Below are 26535 nucleotides of genomic sequence, written 5' to 3'. Positions count from 1 at the left end.
GTTTCTTTAATTTGTAGCTGTAATAATGTATAACTGTATAGCTTTAATTTATAGCTCTAAACTCATACAATACAAATTGCTATATATAACAGGGATATCAGAATTAGCATATTCCTTAATGAATATTGAGAACATTAACAGTGTTGTCTTATATTTTATCATCTTGATAATCTTCAATCATTTATATTTGTTTATGACACCCATTGATGTTTTTATAGGTGATGTATATAGATGTTCATGAGTGTATAAGCATATTTATCGTAGTCTCAAGATTTTTTTGTTTATTACAATGCTGTGAACAGTTTATCCTTTTATAATCTCACATATCACTTAAAAATTTGGCTTCGGTTGTAGCTAATAGTTGAAAATACCTGTATACCTAGTTAATTAGATGATTCCATCAGTAAAATGAGAGATTGATTCCTGAAAGTATTTATCTTTAAATAATAGACCTAGGATTTTTTTTTAAGTTTGTTTATTTGAGAGAGAGCGAGAGAGCAAGCGGGGAAGAGGCAGAGAGAAGAGGGAGAGAGAGAGAATCCCAAGCAGGCTCCACACTGCCGGCTCAGAGCCCAGTGTGGGGCTTGAACTCACAAACCATGAGATCATGACCTGAGCCGAAACCAAGAATCAGACACTTAACTAAGTCACTCAGTGCCCCCAGGTTTTTTAAATTAAGTGTTAAGCTAATATCAGGTTAGTGGTGGACTTTACATTTTGAAGTCTTCTCTACAAAATGTATTTATGGGTGATAATCACGACTCTTATGAAAATAATTATTTTCATCACACTGTCTCCAGTTATTTACTGAAACTGAGGAATTGTTATCATGGAACCCAGCTAGTGTTCTACACTACTGGCTTAGAGAACCAAAGGATGATTCTTCTAATGTTCATTGGAGTTAGGTAGTGAGCCAGTCGATTAAACGTGTAATCAAAACTTCGCACCCCGGTGTTCAAACAGTATCTTTTCTCGTTTTGTCTTGTTTGCCTGTGGATCTTTACGTACTATTGCCTTTAGAGATAACAAATTTTCACAGACTTAGAAAGCAATAAAATACATTTAACACTAAATCTTTACTGAGCATAGTTTAATCTTTCTCTGATGCAGAAAGCACTTTATAATTTTATAGCTTCACAACCTCATTATTGTGAATGCCAGTTATTATATTGGCTGAGAGTGAAAATGATGGTGAATCAAAAGTATGTGCTAATAGAATCTTAGATCGAGGGAGGTGACTGCGCATTTACCAATAGACATCTCTTTATTTTAAATTATATATGATTTTTTTCCATTTCCATTTCTCCTAGGTGTTTCCCCTGCCCTGCTCTACTCTTTCTGAATATATATATATACATCACTCTCTCGAGTTTCCTTAACAAAAATACAATTTCAGGCTTTCTCTATGTGAAAACCATGACAAAGTGATTTTATAGCCAGTTCTGAAAGTGACTAAACTTGACAACAATTGTATTTTATGACAACCTCTGCTTTCATGTCCCCAGCCTACTTTTATATCAGCATTTTTTTTTTACCCCAAATATGAACAATTTCATATCTCTGCATTGGCTGAAAACAAATCCCTTTACCAGGAATACATTTTAATGGAGAAGAGCATGCTTCGCTTAAGTCACCGGAGCCTTAACACCTTAACTCTATAATATTCAATTTCTCACTCACCAAGAGCCAAAGCCTTTTTTTTTTCCTTTTTTTTTTTTTTTCTTTAGTGGTTGTGTTCATAGGGGTTGGGGAAGAATTAGTATTATGGAACTAAACCAGATTAAGGGGGAATGTGAATTAGATTTGGTAACAGATGGTGCTGTGGAAATTAAAAGTTCTTTGCGAATGGAAGCGACAGCAGCTTGCCTCTGTTCTCTCTGTCTCTCCCGTTCGTGCACTTGATAGACGGGTATAAATCACAACAATCCTGTCTTGACAGCCAATTTCGAGAATTTGATCTGGTTAAAGACATGGCTTTCCTGCTCCACTCACCGAAACCTGCTTCTATTTTATTTTTACACAGCACCTTGTCATATTTAGAAAAGCAGACTCACCTGCTTCCCCTTAATGAAAATTTTCTTAATTACAGTTTTAGCTCTTTAGTGTTAATTACTTTTCCATTCAGCCTGAATTTTCTTAATATCTCTGAGGGATTTTTCTTCTTTTTTTTTTTTTTTCCCTACCCTTGTTACTCCTGCATATGCTTTTGTTGTTTCTAAAGATGCTTTTCATTGTCAGAAGTTGTTGTCAGAGGCACTATTTGAGAATCATAATTACCTAAATCATTATTTTATTATTTTTAAGGGGAGAGGCTTCCATGTGCTGTAGTAAAATTAACCAAATAAGAAAAATTGTAGAAATCGTCAGAGCAGTCACCAAAAATAGCAATGATTTCAACAATATTTCATGAGAAGGTGAATGACAACACCCTTCCTTCCTTCCTTCCTTCCTTCCTTCCTTCCCTTCCTTCCGTTAATAAAGGCTGCTCCATTGGCTAAAATAAACCCCACCAAGTAAAAAGATGTGACCACAGTGTGGCGGAAGGAGTATTGCTGTCTCTGGGTTGACCTTGTGATGAGCTAGGAAATCAGAATTAAAATGCAGACTCTAAATGAGAGACTAGAAATATTGAACAAATTGCATGGACCCTTTATCTCCACGTCCTCCCGTCTCAGGCTCAGGAGACAAGTACTCAGGTTTTGTCTTAGAAACCCACGTGGCATTTGGCCTGACCACATAGCAAGGAAAAGGAAATGGAAGAGAGGGGAAAAAAAATCACTCCAGAAATGAAGAGAAGATTCTTTGCGCTAGCAACTAACAGTTGGTAGAAATGAAGCTTCCTACTGGCAGTCAAATCAAATGTAGTAACAACTCAGCGGCGCCCTGCTGCTTGCTGACAGCGTGGTGTCACACACTGGGACAAACATTCACTTAAACACTGATTGCCGGGAATTGCCCCTTTCCGCCAACGCCTCCCACCAAAAATGTAATGAGCAAAAAGAGAACCAATTCTAGGAAAAACCAAGAGTCCTGCTCCCCAGCTCCCCCAAAATTATCACTGCTCTATTTGTCCTTTTGTAGCCCACTGGGAATGATTCCTCAGTTGAATGTCGTTGCCGTAGTTTCACTGCTACGTAGCAAGTTGTTTCTGTAATTATTCCTTCTGCAACACACACGCGCATGCGCGCCCGTATAATGCCGTGGCCCTGAGCGGTATGCGTGCGCAGCAGCAGCCGAAGAAAAGGAAGTATAGGGAGTGTGCATTATAGTTCAGCAGCCCATCCTCTCGGGTCTAATCTGACTCACAGGCCAGTGTGGTTTTTATTTGAGTAAAATATGATTTTTACAAAATGGCGGAAGTTACTTTAGAAAACCTGTAGGTGAACCCTCTTGTTTAGCGAGCGAAGACACTGAAGGTCAGAGTGGAGCAGTGACTTGTCTCAGGTCACACGGTGCCAGACCTGGAGCTGGAACCCACGTTTCCTACATCCTCGAGTCCCTGAGAAAGAGGAAAGAAGACATGCAAGCTGTGGGAACCCTGGTGTAGTACTTTTTAAGACAACTTTTAGGGACCCCTGGGTGGCCCAGTCGGTTAAGCCTCTGACTTGAGATCAGGTCATGATCTCACGGTTTGTGAGTTCGAGCTCCTCACTGGGCTCTGTGCTGACAGCCTGGAGCCTGCTTTGGATTCTGTGTCTCCCTCTCTCTCTGCACCCCACCACGCACTCTGTCTCTGTCTCTCAAAAATGAATAAATGTTAAAAAAAATTTTTTTTTAATCCGTTTTTCAGAATTGCAAAGAAGATTTAGGAATGTTTCTCTGCATGTTTGTTTTTGGATCTTTGAATGACAAACACCAAGCAAGTCCTTCCTATCTGGGCTTGGGGCCTGTGGATGGCTTTCCTTGGCTTCACTGGATGCCTCTCACTGCCGCATAATCCCTTTTTACAAAACCCATTCTGCCACAGAGCAAAATCTTCGTCGTTTCCATGGCTTGAATTAAATATATGTGTGTATGTATGTTATTTTCCTTTACCTGCGAATGGTGTCCTTGTGTTTCAGCTTCACTTTCTCTTCAAGCAGCTAGCTCATTGAAATGTTTAAAAAAGGAGGGCAGAGGAAGATTTAGGATTAATAATTAGCGATTTCTCCTCCTCCCTGCCTCCCCCTACTCTCCTGCTTCAGCTGAACAACACCTGATACCAACTGAATATAATCATAACCTCTGCTGCTGTCATAGATCACCCAGGACCAGCTGCATTTGCATCCAGATGTTAACTACTGCAGACTAAGCTATTAAGTTAAAAGTATAAATATAGTTTAACCACTTGTCCAAGAGGGAATGATGTGGTTTATTATCTCTGGTTGTGCTATGAATCTCCCACTAGCGTAGAGATGTTCATAGGCGCTCACAGCAACCTTTATTTCGACAATGATTCCTTTTCAGCATTTAAATTTTCTCACCACTGCGACTCACCCAGTTTTCGGGTATGTTTTCAAGTTCCGCTGCAAGTGAACTGGCCTATCTCTGTGGAGGCAGCAGGTTTGTTGGTCATTGTAATTGCTTTTGCAAAACATTTTCTTAATGAGTAAAGGGTGACATCAAGACCACGATCTCAGTATTTTTTGCCTCAACGCCTGGTAACATTCCTATTTTGCTATTTCAGTGTAGCAAAGAGAACAGGAAAGGAAAATTCAGTCAGCCTGAGCTCTCATTGACCTGGATTTGATTTGTGAACTCCATCACTGGAGTCTGTGTGTGTAAAGCGTCTATATTCGATTGTAATTTGTAAAGATCAGTGCATAGACTTTCTATGAGTTGAATGTCTGTTTATTTCTCCTCTAGTGAGATGCCGTGAGAAGGCCTCCATTTAGCTGTCAGTCCCCTCCTGTTGTGTCTGCTTTTCCTCTTCAGTGTGCTCCTTGACTGCTTGAAAACGGAATTGTCTGAACACAAGCAAACTTTATTGATCCATATTTCTGTTTGAAAGACCAGAGATTTGTAGAAGTAGGAGACTATTTCTTTTCTCTGGAAAGCTTACTGCGAAGGAGGTCTCCTCATGGCGTAGTAAATCTCCAAGACCGAATAAATGTTACATTCAGCATATATCGTAAGCTTCATTTTGATGATTTATCTCATGTAGTTTTTACCCCATACTAACCTTCCTTTCTATCAGTGGTCTCCCACCTCCTGCCCAGAGCTCTTTCCCTCTACCCTGGGATTAGTGACCCATTTGCTACCCAAGTGGGTTGACAGAAGGGGATACTATTCTAAAGCCATTCCGGTCCTTAGGGCTTTTGGTCCTAGGAGTGTAACTTGCATAAGGTAAGAAATATTTGTAGGGGTCACAATTGTCCTTGATTGTGCTTCTGTTGTGCTTGTCGTGCATTTGAATTTCTGACTAGGCATTTCTTGAGATTCTCTTTTAACATCCATAGGTGTCATGGAGTTGGGCAGTTGTGAGGATATAGTTAATTAAGCTGCGTTAGGGTAAATATACACACTTGTTAAAACACTTAATTTGCCTCAATAATATTGATTACACGGCAGAAGTTTGTTTAAACTAAATGGTATTTTCCCCCTACTGTTACACTTCTTGAATGCAATCTGTATAATAGCTAATAGCCATCATCAGTTAAATATCATGTTAGTTATAAAGTAATGTCATAAGAATTGATTTGGACTTGGCAGTGGAGGAGAGCTCTCCCTTCAAAGCCGATGTAGATGATTAGCCAGAGTTTTAAGCAGAATCATGGTTCATATAAACTGTGTATATTTTATAGACTTATAGCTACTCTATATTACGTGAGTGCCCATTATATTAAAGAAAAGCTCAGACAGTTAATTATGCAAAACATCATGTATGCAATTACCCAACATTATTATGCATTTAACCGTTTTATTGATTTGCCTATAGCTCACTTACTGTATTCAGAGCTATAAACAAGGGATGTTCACCCCTAGATTGAAATAGGTCCAAGAAAACAAGCTAAGGATAAATTACACTACTAAGCGCCTCTGCATCAGATCGAATCCTTAAATACAGAAACTGTCAACAATCATAATGTGCAACACATTGTGATATCACAGGGCCATTTCTTTTCCCATTAATAAAGTTTATCAACCAGGAAGCACCAGAAATCACCTGGCAATACAAATTGAAGCTACTGCAATTTCCTACATCTAAAATAGTCCAGATAACTTAACAAGGTGATCAGCAGTGGCCTCCACCTTGCATGGGGCCCACTGACGTGGGATGCGGTGTATGGTTACTTTCTAACACACACGCTTACAGCACCCCAGTCTTGTCAGGCTGCACACGCTTACGCTTATTGGTGCGTTTCTCTAACCAACTTTCTCGGCCTTCATTGCTGAAAATGAATATTCTCCATTTCCCTTCCTTTGTTTTCGGTATAACGCAGGTGGAGGTATGAGGTTCTGTAGTCCTGTCAGATTGCATAGCCAACCATCCTGGTTAACCAGGGACTGAGGGGTTTCCAGGACATGGGATTTCAAGGCCTAAACCAGGATGGTCAAACCAACGTGGTGTCAGATCAAAATTGAAAAAGAGGGGATCATTGAGCTCTAGCACCCCAAAAGCAGGTGGCATTTCTGCGAGATCCTTCTAGGTCTTGGTTTTGTCATTAGGGATGCAGTTGTTTTCACAGGGTTCTTTTCTTCTTTCCAAGATTTTATTTAATGGTATGTTTTCTTTTCAATGAGTATGTAGAAATGAATTAAAAGTCTCTCATTTATTGTCTGAAATGCTGACAGTTTTGTTTTGTTTTGTTTTGTTTTTTTTTGGTGTAGTATATAGCCTCTTACAGAATTAGGGGAGCTTTTGGCTTTAAAGGGGGCCCTGATCATATTTTAGGGAGCTGGCTTCATGTCCCCACACTGCTTAGCCACATCTCCTATCAGCAATTCAAGCTGATAGGAGCTCCACAGAAAGCTGTTTGCTTACTCTTGTTCTTGATGGAGTAAGTTCTCTTAGACTAGATGCACAAGTTATTTATTCAAAGAATCACCATTACTAGATGATGTGACCCTGTTACGCAGAAATCTGTTCCATGAGATGGGCCTCGAGGTTTATTAAAGAAGGTCTAAAATTATACAGAAGTGTGTGTGCATATATGTGCATGTGTGTTTTAATCTTTCTGAGCATTGTGGGTCAGGATTTACAATTCTTCCTTTACAATTAATGATCTCTTTTCGTTAGGTTAACCAGGCAGGCCTTAAGATATTTCTTATTAAAAGAAAAAATCCTTTCTTTTCCTTTCCCAACTAAGCCAGTGTACCTTAATGCAATGATGATATGTTAGACCCAGTAGTTGTCAAAGCATCGTATTACTGTGATGCCATAATGACACCCTGTCTCTGTAAAGTAGTCATGTTTTCTCAAATCACACGTTGCACCGTTGATTTCTGACATGACACTTCATTCGGTTGCTTTCCCTTTCTTCAGCATCACCATTCTCTGACAATAGCAGCTGGTACCCATTTTGTTACTAAGTGATTCACATTTTGCCACTTTACGAGAGTGCAATTAGTTGAAGCAGGAAAAGAAAAAAAAAAAAGAAGCTCATTGTCAAGTAGCATGCTTGAAGCTGTAACTCAGGCTGCTAAGGGAGCTGCTGGGGTCATGGATTCTGAAGCCTAGGGCTTACGACTTGGACGCTTGGCATAAGTCTTGGAAGTTTCCTTCTATGTACATTAAAACGAAACAAAAAAGCCTATAGGCTGATATATATATTTTTTAATATTTTGTTCTTTAAATTTAAATAAAAATACTTAAATATTTAATCTGATGTTTTCAGAAGGTAGGAAACTGGCCAGTCCTCATAGATTCATGCCTATTTTGAATAAGAAGTGTTTAGGTGTCAGGATTTGAAAACCTTCCTTTCAAACCCTGAAATTCTGTGACTCAGTAAGAAAGCTAAGGGCACTGTCTTCGTATTTCTCTGCATGTGTGAACTTGTGGGCCTGCTGGCTTCAGTGTGCTTTCCTAAGATGTTTGGATATAAATTGATAAAGTGGAGTTTATAATGCAGATGGGTACCCTCTGGGGCTCTTAAGGATGACAAGGAAGAAAATAAAATAGTGATGTCTTTAGCCGGCATTTTTTCAGCTTATGAAGGTGTCCGTCCTTGGTATGGATATAATAAACGTTTCAAAAAAAAAAAAAACCTTGTCTTAGTATAACAGCCAGGAAATCCAGACCAAACTTGCACATAATATGTTCTTTATGAGAATTTCATGCACCATTTTTTTTTTAAGTAGGGAAATAAAGCAGCAAATAATTTTGAGTTTGTATAATATGTAAAGGATGAAATATAGCTGTTTAAGAACTTATCTGTTGATGAGATGTGTATGTTCTATATGACTATAGGACATTATTGATATACCAGCATTTAAACAAAAGTATTGGCTAAGCTTCTGTGGAATGCGGACCGCCATGGTTGGGCATCTATGTAAGCATGTGGAAATTCTAACTCATGGCAATTCATTCAAGGTCACACATTTACCTGTATCTAGGTAGGATCTCTGAAAACAATTAAGCCCGATAATTATAATATAAATTGAATATTAACTTACAGATTATCTTCTTGTTTCCCCCTACAGCAACCACTTTAATTGATTCTTATTCTTTCTTTCTCTCTATACATGCACACATCTAACACAGTTAATTAACTTTCAAAAATTACACTTTGAAATAGTCCAGCGAAGAAGAAGTTGCATTTGCCTTATCGTTAATATCTAGCACCAAAGGTAAATTTTACCCTTCCCGACTCTTGGGCAAGGCGAGGCACCAGGGTCCTTTTGGAAGCGTGATCATCAGAATTATTGACACTAGGGGCGCCTGGGTGGCTCAGTCTGTTAAGCATCCGATTCTTGATTTCAGCTCAGGTCATGATCTCGGGGTTTGTGGGATCGAGCCCCATGTCGGACTCTGCACTAACAAGGCAGAGCCTGCTTGGGATTCTTTCTCCCCTTCTCTCTGCCCCTCCCCTGCTTGCTCTCTGTCTCTCTCTCTCAAAATAAATACATAAATAAACTTAAAAAGAAAGAATTATTGAGACTATATTTCAAACCATATTAAACGTGTATAATAAAGGACTGGACTTACCCAGACCTCAGGAAGGCTGTTAAATCCCTCAAACGCAGTTTCTTACACAAAAAAGACAATGTTAGTCTTGACATAGCTATTTCTTCTTCCGGTTTATTCTCAGGGCGTTCCCTCAGAAGTCTTCTGGGAAGTCTCTTGTCTCCCTTGTGCTTCTCATTGTTCCTCTTAAAATAATAAAGTAAAAGCAACTGTACTGAGGCTTTAAAATAAACATTTCCCACGATTTTCTACCCATGTTATTTCTATTCATAATTCTTAACTAAATTTAGATTTTTATTAATCCAATGTGACCTAAAATTCCTGCATTAACAGCGCAATGTGGAATTGGGCTTATTCTCTTTGGCTACAGATAAAGCCATCATCTTGAAAATGGCTCTTTCTGACAAAAAGGTGTTCTTTTGAAATAAAGTCTTATTCACTACATTCCTCTTAGAGTTAATGTGAATTTTAGTGCCTCTAATTTTAGATTGAAGTGAAGTCTAGAATAAAACCCACCAGCTGACAATTGAATTTATAGATAGTTGTGAATATTTCAGGCTTGAATAATAGAGCTGTAGAATTTCAGAGACAGAGAGGAAGAGAATTAAGACCCACTGTAGTTTTAGGGTATAATGTAATGGTGTCTAGGAAGTGTTCGATGTAATGAGCTAAGTAGTAATTAGGAGACAACTGTGTTCTTTCGGAGGTTCTGCTGAGGTGTCACTCCCAACACTGGAGAGGGCGACTCGATTACAGCAGACCTCTAGCCGGTGGGGTGGCCATCTCGGCCGTCTCTGCTCATAGGTGAGCTGTGGGTATAGTGGGTCTCCATGGGCACCACTTCCTCACCCCTGCTTGCTTGGCTTTAAAAAAAAAATCTGTGAACACCTTCAAGAAGTCTGTTGGCTTCAAGACACTTCTTTGTCTTCAATTATTTTTCTTTTTTCTTTTTTAGAGAGAGAGAGGGAGAGAGAGAATCGCAAGCAGGCTCCATGCTGAGCACAGAGCCTGATGCAGGGATCCCGCGATGCTGGGATCATGTCCTAAGCCAAAATCAGGAGTCTGGATGCTCCGACTGAGCCACTCAGGCTCCCCAACTTCAAGACATTTCTGCACTGGACTTTGGCATCAGACCTGAGTTCCAATCCTGGAATTCCCATTTCCTAGCTGTATGACTTTCAGGAGATTGTGTGATGTCTGAGGCTCTGTTGCCTGAAGAGGGATATCTCCCTCATAAGGTTGTCCTGAGGCTTAAATGAGGTGATATTAGTAAGGTGCTCAGGCCAGTGCCTGCCACATAATAAGCACTTGATAAATGGCAACTCTGACTATTATAACTTCCACTGGGCAAAAGATACTAATTAAGGCAGGAGCTCATTGTGTGAAAAGAAACAGGTACAACCTAAGGCACCAATCCAGTTTGATCAGTTTCATTCACTGCTGCAGTAGCCAGACCTTATGTGGGAAGAGATATTGCCACTGCCCAGAGACTTCCCTGACAACTTAACTTCCTAATCTCCTTGCTTCCATGCAGGTAATTGCAAAGTTATGGGTTGAGATTTTGGACCAGACAGCTGGCTGGAGACTCCCTGTTTTTCAGGGCTTTAACAACATGCATTTGACACATAAACATTTGGTGACTTAGAAAATAACTGTTCCATAAACGGGAAAGCAATTCTTGGCCTTTCTTTCTTTCTTTCTTTCGTTCTTTTGTTCTTTCGTTCTTTCGTTCTTTTGTTCTTTCTTTCTGCCTTTCTGTCTTTTCTTCTTAATTTGTTTATTTATTTTTGAGAAAGAGAGTGAGTGCAAGTGGGGGAGGGGCAGAGAGAGAGGAAGACAGAGGATCTGAATGGGCTGTGCACTGACATCAGCGAGCCCAGTGTAGTTCTCAAACTCACAAAGTGTGCGATCACGACCTGAGCTGAAGTCAGACACTTAACTGACTGAGCCACCCAGGAGCCCCTGGCCTTGTTTCTTAATCAAGAGTTCTGCGGATTTTAGAAGTCCATGAGAAAGAGCCAGAGGGAAAGAAAATTGGGGTGAAATTGACCATAGATGGTACAAGAAAAAAGAGACACAGAAAAGAGGGCCTGGAGAAGACTAGGGATGTTTTGTGATCAAGCTGCTCTCCTCTGCAAAAAAAACGGGGGGCGGGGGGGGGGGGAGGAAAAGAATGGTGCCTTAAGGGCAGATGGTGAAAGAGTTAATTGTCATAGCTGTGAGAAATTCAGTGCCAGAGAGAGGAAAGGGGAGCAACCATGTTTTAGTACCCTAATAACTTCTAACTCTAGTCCAAGATCATAATGTATGTGCGAGTCGTCCAGTAATTATAAGGTAATAAGTGAAGTGCTGGGGTAAGTGCTCTAAATTAAAAGGAATTCGCAGGGCTGCTGTAAGTCAGTGCCGACCCGCTTTCTTTCAAACGTTGACTCGAGGAAAAGTGCTTAGCCCAGAGTGCAAGCAGGGAGACAAGGAGAGCGATCTATTAATTACAGCGCTCATTAACAGTGACGGGTACAAGGCAGCAGATGCAGAAGGAAGAGGACGCCGTAGTTCAGGCTGGTGAGGGGGATATTTTTTCTTTCACTAGCTCTTGAGGAAAGGACAACACGGGTGGGTGGGCGAAAGTGCGAAGATATTTTTGTGGATTTCTTCTTCCTGTTTGCTTTCTTCACCTCCTGATACCGTTTTACTTTAGAAGGCAGAACAAAATTTCCAGTGTGCAACGTACTTGTTTAAGAGGCAAATATTTGCTCTTAATGCTCTGCTTTGGAGACTGCCTTCTTGGAGCAGTGAAGTGAGCATTCCCCGATAGGAGATTTTATTTATATATATATATATATATATATATATATATATATATATATATATATTTTTTTTTTTTTTTAGTTTGAATTAACAGAACAGTGGGGGAAGGGGGCGGAGGAGGACATGAAATTTGGGCAGTGATGAAATATCATTAGATTTATAGTAGAGGAGATAATTGCATCCCGTTGGTTATATTGTGACTACTCCCCCAAATTCTAGTGAATGACCATTACCCTGTGGGATTCCTATAAATCAACTTTCCACTGGGAAGCAATTAGCTAAGTCCCCTTCTCAACTGTCACCTCTTCTTTCTATGGCAGGCTCTCAAAATGTTCTTAGAGACTTTGCTAAAAGGGGTTTTGCACTATGGCTAATCGGAAAGAAAATAGGACCAATTATATCTTCTCATCTAATTACCTCTTCAGAAATTTAATCATTTATGGGTCCAACAAAGAAAGAGGGGAAATATGTTTCTTCTAGATAAGAGAGATAATTTGTCAGATTGGATGCCTCATCATATTTCCTTTTAGGAGGTATGATGTTAAAAGGCCAAAAGAAGGGGGGGAAAGAGAGCATCCCAAATCTCAATTTTCAGGACAAAATTTGATACATTCCTAGTTTGCTGAATATAATACAAAGTATCAGATTTATGGACTCCCAGGTGTACTGAAGGCTCAAATGGCTTTTCTTCACTCACCTCTTAAGCAATGGCAAATCACACAGACACACGCACATGTTTATTAATCCGTGTTGGTGATCGTTTCACTAAGTTTTGTGGGCTCTAGGAAATTATCCGTACATCTTGGCTAGAATTTTATACTTGATGTCTTTCTGTATTGCTAAATGGCTATGAAATAGAGCGATTTAAATAAAGAAGCGAAGTGATTGAGGATATATTCCCTATGTGTCTTAGATCAATAAGAGACACAGTTATGCTTATGGAAGCATGTTGACAAACTGTAATTACAGAGCTGAGGAATCATCTGTTTGGTCTTGAAAATAAAAGTTTGATTCTGCTCATAATAAAATGATTGCAGCATGGGAACATGGGAGGGAAAAATAGAGTGAGGATAAATCCAATTTTGGAAATGATATAGACTTTTAAATCACTCCTCTTCCGCGGCAAATTTAGAATCTAGAGTATTGACAGTGGTTTTCCAGGAGAAAGGTAAAATAAAAGGAATTGGACCCGTTAGAGGTTTTGTTTATGGCCTGTCTGGGCACTTTGATGTAACCCTGTCATGCCCTTATGCTGATTACCTTCTTGTAGAACAAGAGATATTGACTAGGGAATGAATGATGTGTAGTCCCAGCTCTTAGGCAGCGCTCTCAAAGAGCAATGTCTTTAACATATGAATTCTTCTATTTTTTTTTCCCCTCCTTTCATCCTTCCCTTTCACTTTCTCTCTATTTTTTTCACCTTCTCTTTGTTTCTACCTGTTTTGGTTTCTATGTTTAACACTCTCTCCTTTTCTCTCTCTCTCTCTCTCTCTCTCTCTTTCTCCCTCTCCGTTTGTATCTCCTTACATCTCAGGCTTCTCTGCAGAATGTCAAACAAAGATCGACACATTGATTCCAGCTGTTCGTCCTTCATCAAGACGGAACCCTCCAGCCCGGCCTCCCTGACGGACAGCGTCAACCACCACAGCCCAGGTGGCTCCTCAGACGCCAGCGGGAGCTACAGTTCAACCATGAATGGCCATCAGAACGGACTTGACTCGCCACCTCTCTACCCTTCTGCTCCTATCCTAGGAGGTAGTGGGCCGGTCAGAAAACTGTATGACGACTGCTCCAGCACCATTGTTGAAGATCCCCAGACCAAGTGTGAATACATGCTCAACTCGATGCCCAAGAGACTGTGTTTAGTGTGTGGTGACATTGCTTCTGGGTACCACTACGGGGTGGCATCATGTGAAGCCTGCAAGGCATTCTTCAAGAGGACGATTCAAGGTTAGTGTTGCACCTGGGAACACCCCACTCTCGCCCAGCCTCAGGTTGATGGTTGGCGGTTGGTTGGCTGGTTTTTCTTAGTTCTTATCCTTGATAATCAAGTTTTCCAGTCTCAATTCTGTCTTGAGTACAAAATAGAAATAGATTACAATAGCTTGTGGAGGGATTATAGAATAAACTCCCCCAGATATGCCCCCTAAGAATTCTGCTTTCACTGTTAAGCCCTAATGATGGAATGATATTAAGCTACGTGTTAAAAAACACAGCTATTATCAGAGCAATAGAGGTCTGTGTTGCAACTAAACAAATACACACTGGATCCATAGTGTTTTTACCTCTTTGGTTCTTCTTACAGAGGCATGAAAATAATAGATACTTTAGAGCAGTGGTAACTTGAGTGCGTACCAATATCACCTTGAGATCTTGTTAAAATACAGGTCACCCTACCCTCAGAGTTTCTGACTTGTTACATCTGGAGTAGAAGTCCAAGAATTTATATTTCTGACAAATTACCAGGTGATGCTGATTATACTGGTCCAGGATCCATGCTTTGAGAACCACCAGTCTACACAATTTAATTGTCTCCAACCTTCCTTCTTTCCCTATGGTGGGATATACTTTCCTCACCTTTTTAATTAGTTTGTAATGGAAAGTCTTCCAAATTATACCTAATTATGAAATATACCTCCCACATATATAAGACACATCTGAACCTTCATAGACTTTCAGATTTATAAATAACAACATAATTGTAGGAAAATATGGCGGAAATTTGTATGTGCTCATTTGAACTAGTAATCCACAAATACAGAGCTCCACTCATGTTAAAAGCCATAGATATATATTCTCACAGGAAGTTATAATTTTTACTTTTTTAGGTCCTTTGTGATATACTTATGAAGAAAATAGGGGAAAGAAAGAGTAAGTGTTGAGGATTCTCAGCTCATCAGTGATTCTATTCTCAGTGGCTTACAAAATGTTTTCTTTTTTTTTTAATGTTTATTTATTTATTTTGAGGGAGGGGAGCGGGGGGAGAGAGGAGGGAGAGAGAGAATCCTAAACAGGCTCTGCCCTGTCAGCATAGAGCCCAATGCAGGGCTCAATCTCAGAAATCGCAGGATGGTGACCTGGGACAAAATCGAGTCCAGATGCTTAATTGATTGAGCCACCCAGGCACCCCAAAATGTTTTCTTCTTAAAAGACAGCCATTTTTTGGATACATGTATGTCTTCCCACTTATCAGTGGTTCTCACCTTTGCCAGCTCACTGGAATCATCTGGAGACTGAAAACATACTGATGCCAGGGCTCGTCCCCCCAAATTCTGAATTAACTGGCTTTGGGTGTGGCAAGGGCAAAGGAGGGATTTCTGAAAGCTTCGCACTTAATGTTTAAGTAAAGCCAAGTTTAGAAATCGCTGCCCTCTCCTGTGCTGTGTTCTATAAATAAATGGTTTCTCAGCGTATCTCTAGTGGACCATTGGTATCACTGTTGCCTGGGAATCTATTTGAAAGCTTCATCACAGATTACCCCAATCGGAATCTGTGGGGGTGAGCCCAGCAATCTTCCAGGGGATTCTGATACTCAGCCGAGTTTGATGTCTACCATGTGGCTGCTGATTACCACCAATGACTGACCATCGTCTGCTAATGGCCCATTCTTGGACGTAACTGAAATCAGTTTAATAGCTTTGTGATGTACTGATTTTTAAAGTGCAGATGAGATTATGTTTGTTGAATTCTCATCCTTCTAAATTTTTAACAAAAGGTGATCAGGAAACCCTTTATTTGTACATACAGTAATCTCCCACCTTTTTTTTTTTTTTTTTCTTCTTTTCTTTTCTTTCTAGAGCAGCTGGGAGGCAAGTCTTGTCCATTAGTTGCACTGAAGATTTCAGTAAAGGTCCTTAGTGGATTGGGTTTTACAATTTCCCTTACTTCTGTGTCTATTCCATAGCTTCCTTGATTTGTGGCTGTTTACTTAGGATCACAGTTTTTCGAGACATCATTAACTCTTAGATAATAGAGTGGATATTTAAGCCTAACTTTTTCATAACCTTTCATAGTTTTAACTGAAGAACACAAGTCAGGTTAGTTTGGAGTAAATATGAATTACCTAATTTTTTTTTTTTTTTGTTTTATATCAGACTTTAATTTTTTTTTTTAACGTTTATTTATTTTTGAGAGAGAGAGAGAGACAGAGAGCAAGTGGAGGAGGGACAGAGAAAGAGGGAGACACAGAATCTGAAGCAGGCTCCAGGTGCTGAGCAGTCAGCATAGAACCCAACTTGGGGCTCAAACTCACGATCTGTGAGATCATGACCTGGGCTGAAGTTGGAAGCGTAACCAACTGAGCCACCGAGGCGCCCTGAGTAACCTAAATATTTTCATGGCTGTATCTTCATATTTTAGGGTTCATCATTGCCATATCTTATTAGCATTTTCTTACAAAAACCCTTTATCCACTGGATCTTTGTTTTCTTTTTTCTCATCTATAATCGAAGGCATTGATACCTACCTCATGGGATGTTTAAGGATAAAATGAAATGTGAAATCATAGGTAAAGTAAGTAAAAACAATGTTTTGCTTCCACTCTTGTGCATCTGAAAAATATCTTCAGTTTATTTACTAACATTGTAAAACTTGAGAATGAAAACTCATTTCAAATCTTTGGGTTCTTAGTAGCCATTGTCCAAAGGTATTAGAATACTTACATTACGGAGTATCTAAAAATTCAAACTGGTAGTGACTTGATTTTGTTTATCCAGTTTATACAGCTCTGGAATTAACTACACAAAGATAAGCAAATATTTTGGGATAAATTAACAAATGCTGTGTATGCTTCTATAAGCAAGAGGCTCTCACCATGAAAACCACCCCCGTTTACTCAACAAATATTTACTGAGAACCTACTGTGAGCCAGACACTAGCATGCTGTCTGGAGTTTCATCTTACCAACATTTTATTAAACCTCAGTTCTCAAACACTTGTGCCTTGAGGTGAATTCCTCTACAAGCATCTTCTGCCTTGAGGGAGTAACAAATTTTTAGGATGGGCTGGGGGCGGGGAGGGGGCAGGTGGTGGTTCAACTCCTTGGTTCTTAGTATGTTTTCAAAAGATAAAACAACTATGAAATGGTTTCCTGACAGTTTTTTTTTTCTTTAAATCCTATAGCTTAGATGTTAGTAGCTCTGCATTAGTTATTTACTGTGCAATTAACTGGAATAGAGCAATTGGAATTCTATGCCTGATTATTCCTTAGGACGCTGAAATGCTACCAAAAGCTTAACAGAGCAAAGCACAGGGTGATTCTTGGCATTGATGTATAGTGCTCAGTTTTACTCCATATTGGAGAGAGCAACTTTCAAGGATTTTGAGCAGGAGACAGAGATGTCACTGTCCAGATTAGCACTCTGGACTTGCCCACCTGGCTGTGTTTGTAGCTGGCAGCTGGGCGGCACTTAGGCTACCCTGCTAGCTACATCAGCAGGCATCACACCGTGGGGCTAACTTAGCCCCAAAAAGGCAGTGAGGCAAATAAAGGGATTAAATTTTGAAAGTATAATGTAATAATTAGGGTGGTAATTGTAAGGAAGACTGGAACAGCCCCTCCTTTCTGTGGCCAAATAGTGATAGCAGCTGAACTCCAAAGACATTGAAAGGGGCCCAAATCTGTTGTTCTCATCACAGATTCTTGTTCTGATGCTGAAGGGGCCGGGAATCTATTCTCATGCCTTGAGGCAGCATTGCAGCCAAGCTCTCCTTGAAGAAAGGAGTCTGTCCCTTCCCTCCCCTACAGCTCTTCAGGGAATGAGAAGAGATTATGCAACTCCCTTTAAGAGCAAGTCTTTCTACTGTTCACAACCCGTAAGATCAGGGCATTATGTAAGTGTGGCTTCCTCCTCACTAGCGCCTGCTGGTGCTCTTGTTACTTGACTACGTGACAGGTGCACCCAAAAGCATATTTGTGGGGAATATTACCTCTTTAGAGTCTTTATTTCTTGTTGTAATAATCTATTTTTAAGATTGGTTATACAATATTGATAAATATCAATTATGAAGGTTGGGGAAACTACTTCTTAAATTTAAAGCCAAAAGCACATATATCTGGAGCACACCTTAAGAAAAGTAATGAGGGGCGTCTTGGGTGGCTCACTCGGTTAAGTGTCTGACTTCAGCTCAGGTCATGATCTCACTGCTCATGAGTTCGAGCCCCTTGTTGGGCTCAGTGCTGACAACTCAGAGCCTGGAGCCTTCTTTAGTGTGTCTCCCTCTCTCTCTCTCTCTCTCTCTCTCTCTCTCTGCCCCTCCCCCACTCACACTCTGACTCACTGTCTCTCAAAAATAAACATTAAAAAAATTTTAATGAAAAAAAAAAGAAAAGTAATGCGAATTGTTCTCTTCAAAGATGAATGTGGTATTCCAATTGTGAAAGGCAATTAATCATAGATTTCAGGGAAAGCCAACCAGAAAGTCATGTTTTATTTATTGACTACTTCCAAGTTATCATTGAACAACCATTGAACTAGGTAAGCGCTTAGGGAAAAGTCAAGGTGTTTTTGTTTTTGTTTTTGTTTTCTGCTGACCAAAAAACCTTTTTAGAAGATTTTGACAGTCCTATCACCTGATGGGGTTAAAATGGTAGTTGTGATCTCATTGCCATTTTCTGGGCTTTTTAATGGTGTGTGTGATATCATTATTCTGATTTCTTTTCAATTCCAGTGTTAGTCCCGATTCATAAATGAGTGGGAGATTTTTTGGTGCGTGTACCTTCCTGTTAAGAGTGTTCCTTGGAGTCTAGTGAGGGAAGCAAGAGAAGAAAAATATCTTCCTATGCCCCCAAAATATCAATATCAATACATAGTTCATCATTTAACATACAAAGTTCTAACTTTCTCTTTGTTTCTCTACAAGGATATATGTACATATATATATACATATATGTGTGTATGTGTGTGTGTGTATTTGTATATAGTTATATGGCCAATAAGGCCCTTTCAGCTGCTCATTTCTGGGCTAGAGATAAGACCTTTTGTTTTCCCCACACCTTCATGAAGAGGAAATTGTATACTTAAAAAATCAGGTTTTGGGTTTGTTTTGTTTTGTTTTGTTTTTTAAGATATTCATTATAGCATAGGTCTTGGGTTCATATAAAACCAGGCCTAGGTGTCAGCCATTTAGAGCTGAGAGACCTTAACATCACTGTGCCTCTGTTTCCCAGGTAGGAAGGGTTAAAGGAGAGAATGTCTGTCAATTACCTGGCCCATAGTAAGTGCTCAATAAATTATGAATTTTGATTGATACTGGCAGTGTACTGGGATACTCAAATACTGGGTGGTTCAGATATTCCAGCACAAGTGTGTCCTTGATGCTGAACTGGGATGTGTAGGCTTCCTCAGATCATAGCTATCTACCTTATGCTATGATAATAAACCCTCTCTCCCTGAAGCCATTCTTGACAATGGTGCCCTTTTTCACCAGGAGGATTTGAGTGGGCTGACTGGAAATTCGATGAGTTTTGTATAGTTTTATGGCAATAAATTACCTTTTCTTCCCCCTGTGTCAATGGATGGGAAACTGGGTAAATCAGAATAGGAGCCTGAGTCCTGGGACTTGTGTGAAATATCAGATTCCCAGTTAAGCTTTACATGTGGGATTCAGGAATGAAGAAGCAGGACGTCCTTGCAGCATGAGATGTAGGAGTGACCGTGATAAGAACTGAGTTCCCTCTGGACATTTGTTGGACCCGAGACAGAACTATGGCGGTCAGCCACGTAACATATGTGTAAATGTTTAGAACCTTAGAAATCGAGATAACAAACTGCTAAGTGACGTATGTTCTCTTCTTCTATTGGACAAACATACCTTCATAATGGCCTGGGAGGCCAGCTTTGCATTTTGAATTCTTAGACTCATAGGAATTTTGTGTCAGAAAGAGGTAGTAGAAAGAGGGTCCGTCCTTAGCCTACACCCACGCCATTTCTCTCTTCCCCTTTACCCCCTATTATGTCCTGTGCATAGCGTGGACACCCTTGCTCACATGTCCAAGGCACATTGACCCCTTCCAAACAGTTACCCCTAGACTGCATGGGTGTCATAATGTGCACACCAACAGTCCAGTCCAGGTCACCTTCCAGAGGATGGACCCACGGGAGTGGCCCATGCAGGTCCTGGAAGGGGATTGTGGCAATTTAGCCGCAGAATTTGAGAGTCCCAGCTACTGGGGATCATGGGCTACAAGGGGGTCGGCTCCAGCTGGTCTTCTCCTTTTAGCCTGTTGAAGGGCCCCCTGCACTGTGAAGTCTTCTAAAGCCCAGGGCCTTCAGGTGAAGGTTTTTTTTTTTTTTTTTTTTTTTTTTTGGTCTGGTTCTAAAGGTGACATGGTAAGAGCCTAAATATCCCCTTAAACATGGGGCATTAAAGATGAGGCGTTTGCCTGCTAGCCATCTGCTAACGCTGCGGGCATAGCCTGTGGATCTGATGTGCCTACTTCTCTTCCATACTGAACTGCTGACTCTTTCCCAAAGCAGGCAGCGTAGTCCTAGAGGATCTTTCCTGGGTGTCACGTTTTCTTTGCCATTTGTGCTATTTTAGTCTTAGAAGAGAATATTTGCAACACTGGAGGAAGAAGAGACTTACAAATTGAGTGTCTGAGCATCATCTGAACCTTGCAAAAGAAAATATAAAATACTCTCTATTTAACTTAAATAGTATTTAAGAAAAATACTTACCCCAGTTTATAAATGACCTCTTTAAAACTCTAATATGTTCTAAGATTAAAACTCAAAATAATATGGAAATGTTTAAATTGACTTGAAGAATCTCAGGGGTTATCAGTTTGGATGTAGTATTAAATTAAATATTGATACTAATATTACAGAAGAAATATTGTGTACAATTCATTTGCTTTAGCTCAGAGTTTGCTTTTGTTAAAGTTTAAGTGACTTTTCCACTTTTTCTTGCATTTGATTCCAATTTTGTCTGATTCTTGGAAATGCATTTATGTTGCCAAATTATAAATGAGAGATATCATTATACTCTGGCTATTTTAATTGTAACTTTCAGTGTTTATTTTAATAGTAAAATTTATATTACAGACTTTCTGTGTTGGTAGAGAATATATATTATGTGAATGGATCTTTTAGGAAAAAGCATAATTTACAGATTCATCTCTCTTACTTTTGACTTAATGAACCCACTTCTAGGGATAAAAGAGTAGTGATTTCTTTCCTGTGGTTTGTTCTGACTTTTAGGAACGCACCTAAATTGTCATCACTTCTCAAGTTGTTGTAGAGCCAGAGAGTAAATATTTTAGGACCTGTGGGTCACATGCCTTCTCTGTCACATACTCTGCTTGGCTTTGTTTTATTTTTTAAGCTGTTTAAGAATATAAAAACCACTCTGAGCTTGGGGCCATACAAAAATATGCCTGGGGCTCGATTTGACTGCTGGGTAACTGCCAGACCAAAACACCCCAATTTATCTTCTTGTAGGCAACATTGACTCCTAGGATTTTCAACCCAGAGGACTTCTTTAGGCAACTTTCCATACCTATTGTTTTAAACTGAAAGCAAGTTCTGTATCATGATGATCTTTTAAGTGTACTATCTCAGTTTTCCGAATGTTTTTATTTTTTCAAGGATCACATTTTTCTAATCTCTTGTCACTGTTCACTGTGTCATATTCGTGCGTGTTAGCTAGCGAATTGGAAAGTGGAATCAATGTAAATTAAAACATAGTAACAGAGCAGTTGACAAAAAGTTGGATCTTGAGTTGTATAAGACTGATTATTTTCAGAGATTAAATTGCATGGTTGATCTTTGATCAAAGAGAAGAAAATAGAAGAACATTTAACTATCCTTACTATATTTTTGTCCTTCAGATATTAGGAACTCAAATTTGTGACATGACCGTCTCTGGTGTCATTTACATGTTTTTTAAACACTTCGTTATGTTACTGTAGTTTGAAAGTCATTTAACATTGACGTATCATTTTAGCTATTGATTCACAGGGGAAGTTTACCAGCTGAGTGACACTGGATAAGAACCTGTCCGGTGTAAGGGGTATATGCCAATGGCAGGAGGAAACGAATTTTTAGTGAAACTTTTTATGACATGGTAAAATGTCCAACTATAGTTTACTGTCAAATTAGTGAGATATTTTAGTCACATTAGCCAAACAAAATTCACTTTCGTAGCAATATATTTGCAAAATGAGTGACACTCTTTTCTACTGTCTATGCTGTTTCGCAGTGGTTGGGAAGTGATATAGTATGCGTTTTATGTTCCTCGGGTAAGTTACATTATGTTTATTTTTACTTATTTAAAAAAGGATATTTGATGGAAACCAATTTGACAATAAATTCCATATTAAAAAAATAAATAAACATTAATCTTTTGTAATTAACTATAAAAAATTGAAAAGGACATTTGTGATAATAGTATCACTAATTTTTAAAAGTGCAATAATTGTAATTAATAGAAGGACAAGCGTTTTAGACTTAGATTTTTTTAAATCTAGATTTTTAGACTTTAGATTTTTTAAACTTAGCTGTATCTTCTGGGACGTCTGGGTGGCTTAGTCAGTTTAGCGTCTGACCCATCATCTCACTTCAGGTCTTGATCTCAGGGTTATGAGTTCAGGTCCTGCACCGGGCGCTGCGCTGGACTTGAATGCCTACTTAAAAACAAACAAAAAAACTTAGCTCTGTCTTCATACTTTAAAGTGCTGATGTATCTGTAATATTAATATATTCTCCATTGATTCTCCTTGACGTGGCCTGCATGATAGAATCATAAAAAATAAGGAGGTAATTCTGGATTATCTCTACATGTACATGCATACGTAAGAGGCCATGCTCTCCTGTATTTATTTTCGTAAACTTATTTTTCTTGACTGAAACTGTCTGCCCTCAGATAATACAGTCAGTTTCCCATGGTTCACCTGAGCTGGGGTCCTCAGAGGTAGCAGCATGGTGGGAAGGGTACTGGTTGCGGCATGAGACCTGGTGCTGTCTCTGGTTCCAGCGTGGCAACATCTCAACATGGCAACCCACCTGGGCCGCCCAAACCTGTTCCTGAGTCAGTCCCTCTCCTGTGGAAAGGGAGCGTGTGCATTGCCGTTTCTTCTAGGCACTCTGTTGGTGAGTATTTTTCTTTTCTTAGCCTGCCCCAGCCTACCACTTGTCAAATCTAAAACGCCTCCCGGCACTCCACACCAACACTCCTCTGGGCAGGTAATGACTGAGGAGGACTTTGTGTAGTTTACACGCTCAAGACTGAGGCACTCCAAGATCAGTTCCAATTAATTCTGTAAAAATGCCATTTGCTCTCCTGTCTTTTAGTGTGGTCGAATTTTATATTTGTGATGGACTTCTTAGGAAGTGGGGTGTGGCAGATCCTTTGCCTACAGACCAGTGGACTTTCTTCTGGAAGGACCCACCACCACCCTAGAATTATCTGGTGACCCTTTTTTGATGAAGGGCCGGAGGCTGTTTTTTGATTACTAGATAAACTGCCCAGCAAAGCTATCAGTGTTTCGCTTTCTATGCTAATAGCTTTCATTCTCCCATTCTTGTTCTCCCTTGACCCAGAACCAAGCCCTGACAAATCAGGCTGTTTTATTCAGAGAACCAACTGATAAATTGCCTTGTTAGAATTGCCTCAGTAGCTATAGTAGGAATGATACCTTGTGCTTTATTTTTTCAGGATGCACGCTTTAATGCCTATGTTAAAGTAATTATGTGATAAGACCCTTCCTCCCGTAAACTCAAAGTTAGTTACTGCTAACCCCAGTAGATTACAATGTTCACCCTAAAGGTAGGAAGGTAAACAAAGAATGAGCAAGGAAAGGTCTATGGTCTCAGGTTCCTATTGATGTGAATGTGGGTCATTTTGGTAATTAGTTGTAAGAGTATATGTCGCAGTATGATTTGCTGGGTCCTGAGGAAGGGAGACATCAGTAACTTGTTAAAATTCAAGTCTTTGAAGCTATAAGGTGGGATGTAAGGAATGGCGGGGTAGGGTTTCATGGCATGGGTCAGAAAGAACTTTTCTCCTTTACTGTTAACAAGCCCAGAGCAGTGTTTCCTTTTTCTGATCTATTACTTGATAAACTCAGATAGTATCTTAGATGTGGTAAAGAGTACCCACTGCATTAATCCACTTTCTCTTGAAGTTGTTGATAATGGGATTCAATAATGGCCTAGTCCTTGCAACTCACTTACACAATTTTAAAAGTGTTTACATCTGAATGATGTTTAAGCATTTATTTATTTCTTAATATTTATTTTATTTTTATTGTGGTAAAAATCACACAGCACAACATACACATAAAAAATGCATGTGACATAAAAATCACAGAACATAAAAATTGCCATCTTAGTCATTTTTAGGTGTGCAGTGTATTAGTTAACTGCACATTTTTGTGCAACAAATCTTTAAATGTTTTTATGCTGTAAAACTGAAACTCTACACCAATTAAACAACTGCCCATTCCCCTCGCCATTCCCGTCTCTTTCCAGCCCCTGGAAACCACTTTTGTGCTTTCTGTGAGTTTGGCTACTTTTACCTCCTATATTCTAATCATGCAGTATTTGTCTTTCTGTGATTGGCTTGTTTCAGTTAGCAGAATGTCCTCGGGTTATCCATGCTGTAATATATGACAGTATTTGCTTCTTTTTAAAGGCTGTATAATATTCCATTATATGTCTATACAACTCTTGCTTTTTCCATTCCCCCATCAAAAGACAATAGGTTGTTTCCGCCTCTTGGGTGTTGTGAATAATGCTGCAGTGAACCCGGGTGTAGAAATATCTCATTCAGATCTTGTTTTCAATTTCTTAGATAGATACCCAGAAGTGGGATTTCTGGATCATCTGGTAATTCTACTTTTAATTTTGTGACAAACCTTCATACTGACTGGTTTCCCATAATGGCTGCACCATTTTACTCTCCCACTGACAGTGCACATGGTTTCAATTTCTCTGCATCCATCCTGCAATTCTTTTCTTTTCTTTTCTTTTCTTTTCTTTTCTTTTCTTTTCTTTTCTGATGAGCGCGTGAGGTGAATGTGTAAACATTTTTGAAGGGTTTCACATACTTTCTGAATTTGAAGTTCTAATCTTTTACCTCCTTAGGCTGTGCATAAATAATTACATATGTGAACAATGTAAATAGTTGTTTTCAGCCTCTTGAGTTGCACACAATGCCTCTACCACTAACAGTAGATGAAAAATTCATTAGTCTGTCATAATGACTATATCAACTGTTACAATGTGCCACATTGTTCTAAGTGATTTACACTAATTGTTCTATTAATTCTTCCATTATCCCAAAGAAGTAGATACTACTATTATTATACTATCATATTTATATATGTGGAATTTGAGGCTTAGAAAAATAATGGCCCCAAAACAACTGGATCTCAGACAGTGTGAGCCATGATCCTGTGCTCTTTACTACTCATTACCCTGCCTTGCATATTTTTTAAGCTTTTAAAGCATCAAATAATTTTAGACTGAATTCTTCATAAGGGATTTTAGTCCATGGGCAAAATTTTCTATAACATTGATAAAATAAAATAAAAATGGGAAATTAAGAATATTTCCAAAGTTATGATTAGATAATAGTAAAGGTTTTTAATAGTAAAGGTTTTTTAAAAAGGAGACAATCAGAAATATGTCTTAAAAAGATCTGTTTTTTTAATTCATTTTTAGAAACCCCCTACGTATGAAGTTTGAGGGCTCAGTTCTTCTATCATACCAGTTTTCTGTCTCACTTCCCTGATTTTTATCTGTTGGTTCTCATTTTGCTACTCAGGATTTTTTAAATGATGTTTGTAATGTTTATTTTTGAAAGAGAGAGAGCGTGTGCGCACGCAAACAGGGGAGGGGCAGGGAGAGAGGGAGACCACAGAATCCGAAGCAGGCTCCAGGCTCTGAGCTGTCAGCACACAGCCCGACAGGGGGCTCAAACCCATGAACTGCAAGATCATGATATGAACTGAAGTCGGACACTCAGCCAACTGAGCCACCCAGGTGCTCTGCTACTCTGGATTTTTAGTTGTTAGTTTTAGGTTGATCCTAAAAATATACCTCCACCCCCACCACTGATAAAACTTCCAGACTCTTTAATTCTTTATTTCAGAAGAAAAGAGGTTTATTTCTTCTCTTGTTTTGATTTGAAAATTGTTGTCTGCTTGTGTAAACTTTGTGACTGCAGTAGAGGGCAACTCTTTTTTTCTTGTGATGAATACTAGTCAGAAGAAGGGGGGAGAATGTGATTATATGAATGAATCTGTATTTTTAAAGAAAAAAATTATGCTCTTTGGGATGAAATCTTGTTTATTTTGGTTTGAATTAGCTTAAAGAGACCACTGAATTCTAATATACTTTTTAATAAAGGCACAGCTGAGTAATAACACAAAAAGAAAAGAAGAGGATTTAGTACACAGGAAATTTTGATTAATTTAGAATTTAGAGCTTGAAATCTGAATGTACCTTTGGAGTGAATCTGAAAGCATAGCGAAGTCTACATTCTGATATCCATTTTCCAGTGCAAACTATTCACATAGTTTTCATTTGAAGAAGATCAGAGACAAGTACAAGAATCTTCAAAGGAATGAATCTAGCCCAAGATTTTGTCCTTGATTGCACCTTTTTTTTTTTTTTTTT

The 26535-nt window shown here is 39.2% G+C and overlaps 1 protein-coding gene across 2 annotated transcripts in view; it reads left to right on the top strand.

Annotated features, from left to right (window-relative positions):
- ESRRG (estrogen related receptor gamma) overlaps positions 1 to 26535 on the top strand; it is a 227763-nt gene that overhangs the window by 32200 nt on the left and 169028 nt on the right. The window contains exon 2 of one of the 2 annotated variants that reach the window (XM_049635220.1): positions 13449 to 13864. In XM_049635220.1, the coding sequence (XP_049491177.1) occupies positions 13449 to 13864 (416 nt within the window). Of the gene's footprint in view, positions 1 to 13425; positions 13865 to 26535 lie in introns of those variants that run through there. The other variant, XM_049635219.1, reaches the window with a different exon arrangement.

This window comes from Panthera uncia, chromosome F1 (genome assembly GCF_023721935.1).
Source record: "Panthera uncia isolate 11264 chromosome F1, Puncia_PCG_1.0, whole genome shotgun sequence".
NCBI lineage: Eukaryota > Metazoa > Chordata > Mammalia > Carnivora > Felidae > Panthera > Panthera uncia.
Note: the sequence above shows the minus strand (reverse complement) of the source record. Positions and strands in the feature narration are given on the sequence as shown.